This window comes from Sinohyriopsis cumingii, chromosome 3 (assembly GCF_028554795.1).
Source record: "Sinohyriopsis cumingii isolate HCF-2022 chromosome 3, ASM2855479v2, whole genome shotgun sequence".
Taxonomy (NCBI): Eukaryota; Metazoa; Mollusca; class Bivalvia; order Unionida; family Unionidae; genus Sinohyriopsis; species Sinohyriopsis cumingii.
Genome location: NC_142963.1, coordinates 23,942,848 through 23,949,039, shown reverse-complemented (window position 1 = coordinate 23,949,039; position 6,192 = coordinate 23,942,848). Strand labels below are relative to the sequence as shown.

Here is a 6,192-nt window from a genome sequence, read left to right as displayed (position 1 = left end):
AGAATTTCAATAATTATCTTTAAACCGCATTGACAAGCACTATGACAATGTTACACTATTATGGCTTTGAACTGATATGTTTAACATCGAGTCAGTAGCTTCATAATTCGGTTTTCAAATCTAGACATCGTTATGTACTACAGCAAGGTGTATGCACTGTTGATTGCACCTTATATGGTAAAAGCAATGCACCTAATATCTTGTTGTATGTACATGTATCAAATACAATGCGGATCTCAAATAAATCTATTCAACACCAAATTAAATGTTATAATCTAAATATTCTAACAACTTTCTATTGAAAAGCACATTATATATCAAATCTAAATATTTTAATAACTGTCTATCAAAAAGCACATTATATATGAAGTCTAAATATTTTAATAACTATCTATTAAAAAGTACATTATATATGAAATCGAAATATTTTAATAACTATCGAATCTTCGAGTCACTTTCAACCGACTGTCATGTTGTCGCATAACTGGAATGGCATCGCACAAACGGACATCAGTAAAGTAAGTAATTGAAATTGTCACTTTCCAACCTGGTAATTTCTGCGTATCCAAAGGTCGTCCTCCCCTGGGCGATATACTATCTATGTCTGAAATTAAAAACAAGCGTAGCTTGATGATATGACGAATCGCTGTCTCGTCACAATTTCTGTGTAATAAGTATGTCCTTTTATGTTCATTTCAAGATAAACACAATGTTTAATTCTTTCATCAATTGTGCACCAGGCGCCATCTACATCCACACTATACACCGTATGTTGATGATATCGAAGAACTATCTCTTCATTAAGTATTCACAAGGCAACACGTAAGCGAAGAGCTCGTTGTGTTAATTTGAATATAAATACCATGTACAAATTCTCAATCGTCAGGACCTTGTTTCATCTACATCCGCACTCAGTCACAACCATGTCTTCGTGATAGCGAAGAACTATTTCGTCATATTCAAAATACAACATGCTTAATGGTTGCAGTTTGGTTGGAACACAGCATGTTTCGGGGGCAGATAGAGGACGCTTCATTCGCATTAAAGTCTGCAATATAGCATGGTTTGTAGGACTGTATTGGTACGTAATTGGCGAAGGGCATGTGCCGAAACAAGCATGCGCATTAAACTTCTTTGGGTGAATTATCCAGGGTCCCCAGCCAATGAGATTGAAGTCGACAAAGAAGTCGTGAATTTGACACTTTTTTCCAGCACCGTTCGTTTGATTTGATATCCATCTACTTTTCTTATGTTTTTTACGCCTCCTCTTGGCCGCTCTTTTAGATCTTGGGTTAGAAGACGTTACGTCATTAGACGTGAAGCTGCCATACACGGATTTCAATAAATCTCCACTTTCCGAATACAAAACCATTATGGGATATGGGGACGTTGCTTCTCTCCTAAGTATGGTTTTCTGAGTCATGTTGTCTGATTTGCCTTGAAATTCAATAGTGAGGTTGCCATGGTAATCATTAATTAGTGAATGAAGTGTGCTTGTGAGGTCAAACACAATATATTCGCCTTCATTGTAACTATGTCCTCGGTAACGTACACGGTGCAGAAGTCGACCCTTTTGCTTAATGATGACCTTCAGTTTCTGTTGAAATATTTGCTTTCTCGTTTGCTGAAATCGCACTTCTACCTTACGTGTCCTCTCTTTCATGGGCAACAACGGCAACTGAAAAGTGAAGGACTCCCTTTGACTTTCAGTGAAACCTGTAAAGACAACAACAACAGTTGTTATGCACTGAAAATAATAATTTTTTTTTATGTGATTTCATTAGATAATATTATCATGCATACGCACACAAGTGTGTATATGCGTGTTCTAGTAACAATACAAAATTCTATCGAATGCTTAATCTCAGACACCTAGCACAATGCAGTACTGATTAGGAAAACTGGAATTGTAGGATGTTTACCGTACTCTGAGGTGCTGCAGCTACATTTTATCGTAATTTTATGTGATGGCGGGCAGAGATGCAGAAAAAAAAAAGAAACGATAGTAATGCTAGCAGTAATATTTGCAGAGTAAACACAAGAACGTGGTTAAAATTTGTATTAAAAAAAATTAATCAAACTATCTTTACATTTTGCACTCAAATTCTACTTTGTGTCATGGAGGGACGAGAATTTAGATTTGTCTTCGTCTTCTATTAAGCAAATTTATTTACCTACTGCCTAGTAATGCACAACAATGAATGACCGCACTTAACAGACAATAAAAAAAATTTGAGGCTTCACAGAGCGACCGGTAGTTCAATTATGCAGATGCGTCATTATTACGTTGTTGTTATCATTTACGGTAATCACGAACTGATAAATATGTTTCGACAGCGATTTCTTTTACAGCTGTTGAATTGCAATCGACACATAGGTTTGGTTTAAGGTTTATGTCAAAATGTGTCAATACTAAAAGGGATAATGCTTCGGACGATAAATAAAACGGATGCAGGTCGAGTCAAGCTAATATCAAGGAATATTTCAATCCCATAGGTTATTCCATGCCATGCCACACAATGCAGTCCTTATGCTTTAGTGTCCGTTTTAATTAGTATTGAAAGCACTCACGTTACGTATTATACATTTAGATATTCAGAAGATTTCAATAAGATCCTCGTCCGGACCGAAAAAGTAATTTACATTTGTCTCGACTTCAGACTAATTTAAATGTTCATGCATCCATAGTAGCTCTGCGGTCACTCGGAACAAGAAAAAAAAAAACACACAAAAAACGAGTAAGACTGATATGCAACCTTGAGATCAGTTTGGTTGAGACTTTGCATATATATTGAACATGTGTATTACCTTCACAAAAAGTGGAATGTACATGATGTTTATATTGTGGACACCTGTGGTTTATTGTCTATAGAAATTAAGCGTATTTTAGAGGAATGTACATATTGTTTATTTTTGTGGACACCTGTGGTTTATTTTCTATAGAAATTGAGTGTCTTTTAGTGGAATGTACATATTGTTTATGTTGTGGACACCTGTGGTTCAGTATCTACCGAAATTAAGTGTTGTCAGTGCATTAAAATCTGCTCATATGCGCCTGATTACAAGCAAACATTACTGGATGGTTCTGAAGACAACATGTTTCGGTTTGTTTCCTTCATTTGGATTGCGAGCAGATCGACTACGTGCGCTCGTGAATGTTCATGTTCGGTTAAAAATTGTAACAAAGGCAGGTCAACCTTTCCAAATCTGTGAACACTATAATTTTGATACAGTTCATTTCACAAAAGGTGTAATTCTTACAAAGTTCATAACGTTTTATGATGTATTAAAAACGTGGATTCATAGATTTCCTAGATCAGATTTAAATAAAAGTACGTGTCCTCTTCAGAAACATTTTACACTGCATATGCAATATCCTTTAAACCAACTCATTTTTGTCTGAAGACCAGTCGATGTAAAGCGTTGACGAATATACAAGCTCTCTCTCTCTCTCTCTCTCTCTCTCTCTCTCTCTTATCGAGTATTTCTTATGATAAAATATGTCTCAATGTAATTATTGATTTCTACGATTGAAACAAGTTATTTTAAGGGATAGGCTACAAGTTTCACGTGCAACATAATTATGGTCTTTCTATATATATATATATATATATATATATATATATATATATATATATATATATATATATATATATATATATATATATATATATATATATATATATAATGCTGTCGGGCATTTCTGCGCACTTAAGTCTTCCGTCTCCAATATTGAAGCAAAACGCATACCGAATTCGACCGATTGACGAAAGTAAAATACTGCAATGCTTACCATTTGAAAGAGACAATTGTCACCAGAATATTCTGTTCAAAATATTATTAATTTTAGACACACGGGATACCATAACTCGGGAAAAGATATAATGTTTATTTATCAGGCTATATATTAAATATATTACTTTGGACTGTTTCTGTCAGCAGTTCAGTCGAGTAAATAGGTCAGGTTTATAGCTAGTTTTACAAAATTCAACGTAACAATGCCAGTAAATGGCAAGAGATCTTCAGCAAACTAAACCGATCCTGTACAAAGATTAGTAAAGTTAAACATTTTATAAAAAATATAAGCTATTATGTGGAAGAGAAACAACAATGAATAGGATGTAATGTGTTTACAACATCTTGTTTATGGGGAAAAATTACTAAATAATTTAGAAGCCGACTATACTCCAGAGAATTTCTTGAGAATCCTGTTCTAGCGGCAAGTTGACACGTTGGATAGTAGACGATTTAAACGTGTGGAACAACGTCTTCCAAAATTGGAAACTTGAATTAAGATGCTGAATTTTTTAAGGTATACATGTTCATCTTTTATATTATGTATTTATTTGTATGATTCTAAACGATACATTGTAAAGAAAATTTTCTGGGTTACAGGTTCAAGAAAGTCATGGAGTGAGTCTTCGTGTTGACATTTAGAAACCACATTTTCATATGCATTTCGAGCCGAAATGTGGGATACTTTTGCACACTTTATGAATATTACTTTTCTTAAATAAATTGCGATCGTTCTTTCTCGATACAAAATGGATTTTTGACCCAAAGTAACACGTGATCCAATGTTTACGGAATTGACGTATCGCTGCGCATATATATATATATATATATATATATATATATATATATATATATATATATATATACCACCATGTAGGACAATTCTGTATATTCTTCAAGTCGAAATTGAAAACTAGACAGATATATTCAAGTCAAGATTGAAAACGTGACAACTATAATTAAGTCAAAATTGAAGCTAGACAGATATATTCAAGTCACAACTGAAGTCTATACAGAAATATTCAAGTCAAAATTGAAAGCTAGACAGAAATATTCAAGTCAAAATTGAAAGCTAGACAGCTATATTCGAGTCGAATTTTAAAGTAGTCAAGTCTAAACTGAAAACAAGGCACATATAGTACACTCATAATTGGAAACTTGACAGATATATTCAAATCAAAATTGAAGACTGTACATATATTGTGACTCGTGATATTTGTTTTTATACCTTTGTAGAAGAGGTTGTGGCAAATGGACCAAAAAAAAGCAACAGATTAAGATCTGGAATTCATTGTTTGACAAACTTTTCAAATTAAAAAACCACCAACAACAAAAAATCAATAGACGAGTCTCATGTTTCAAAGAAATTAACTATCAAACATTTAAATTATATGTTTGTTTCGATGCCATTCGAGAGTTGTAGATTTCGAAATGTATCATCAAACATTTAAATTATATATTTAGATTCGACGCCACTCGAGCGTTATAGGTTTGGAAATCTATCCTCAAACATTTATATTTTTAGTTTCGATGTCATTTGAGCGTTTGAGATTTGGAAATTTATTATAAAAAAATTCAAATTATATTTTTAGTTTCGATGAAATTCGAGCGTTTTAAATTTTGAAATTTATTATTAAACAAATTATAATTTTAGTTTCGATGCCATTCGAGAGTTTTAGATTTGGAAATTTATTATCGAACAGTTAAATTATATTTTTGGCTTCGATGCCATTCGAGTGTTTTAGATTCGGAAATTTATTATAAGCGCGATTTGATATTAAACTGAAACACAATCATTCAACGAAATGTAAAATGCAGTGTAGGTGCGATATGTGGAAATGATATCTAGAAACTGAATTTATATTCAGATCACAACTTGGACTAAAAATAATAAAAGAAAAAGACACTTTAAGTTTGTAATTTCAAACGATGTTCTCTTTTTGTTTGTGTTAGGACCTATATCTATTTTACAACCTAAACTCTTATTATGAAATGAGAAAATGATTTTCAATAATAGTAAAATGACTGATTAGCAATTATTAAATAGAATTAAAGGAATGAAAGATAGGTCATATTACAAGAAAATATATGAGAAAACAACTTACCCAGTCCAGAAAAACTGCGCACTGTATCAGATTTTTCTGTGATTTGATCGTTAAGTCCATTTTTATGTCCCAAGGCTTCAGCTAGCTTCTTCCCATGCTGAAGTGTCCGAAATAGTTTCAGCATAAATTCGGTAGATGGTCGCTGAAAGTAAGTTTTAACGCCACCGTTCATTTTAAGATGGGACAAGACTTCATTTTCATCTAGATCCTGATCATTTTCCGTCGCTGATGTAAGTTTAGAGACAACATCTGCATACAAAAACGGTTTGCTGATATCGAAGTCAAGGCACAT

At 33.2% G+C, this 6,192-nt stretch overlaps 1 protein-coding gene across 1 annotated transcript; it reads right to left on the bottom strand.

Moving 5' to 3' along the window:
• Positions 1 to 577: 577 nt before the first annotated feature.
• Positions 578 to 6,192, bottom strand: LOC149802545 (uncharacterized). Its single transcript, XM_089953791.1, has 2 exons — positions 5,901 to 6,192; positions 578 to 1,716 (listed from the first exon to the last, which is right to left on the bottom strand). The coding sequence occupies exons 1-2, from the start codon at positions 6,190 to 6,192 to the stop codon at positions 896 to 898; spliced, it is 1,113 nt and encodes a 370-aa protein (XP_089809917.1). The 3' UTR covers positions 578 to 895.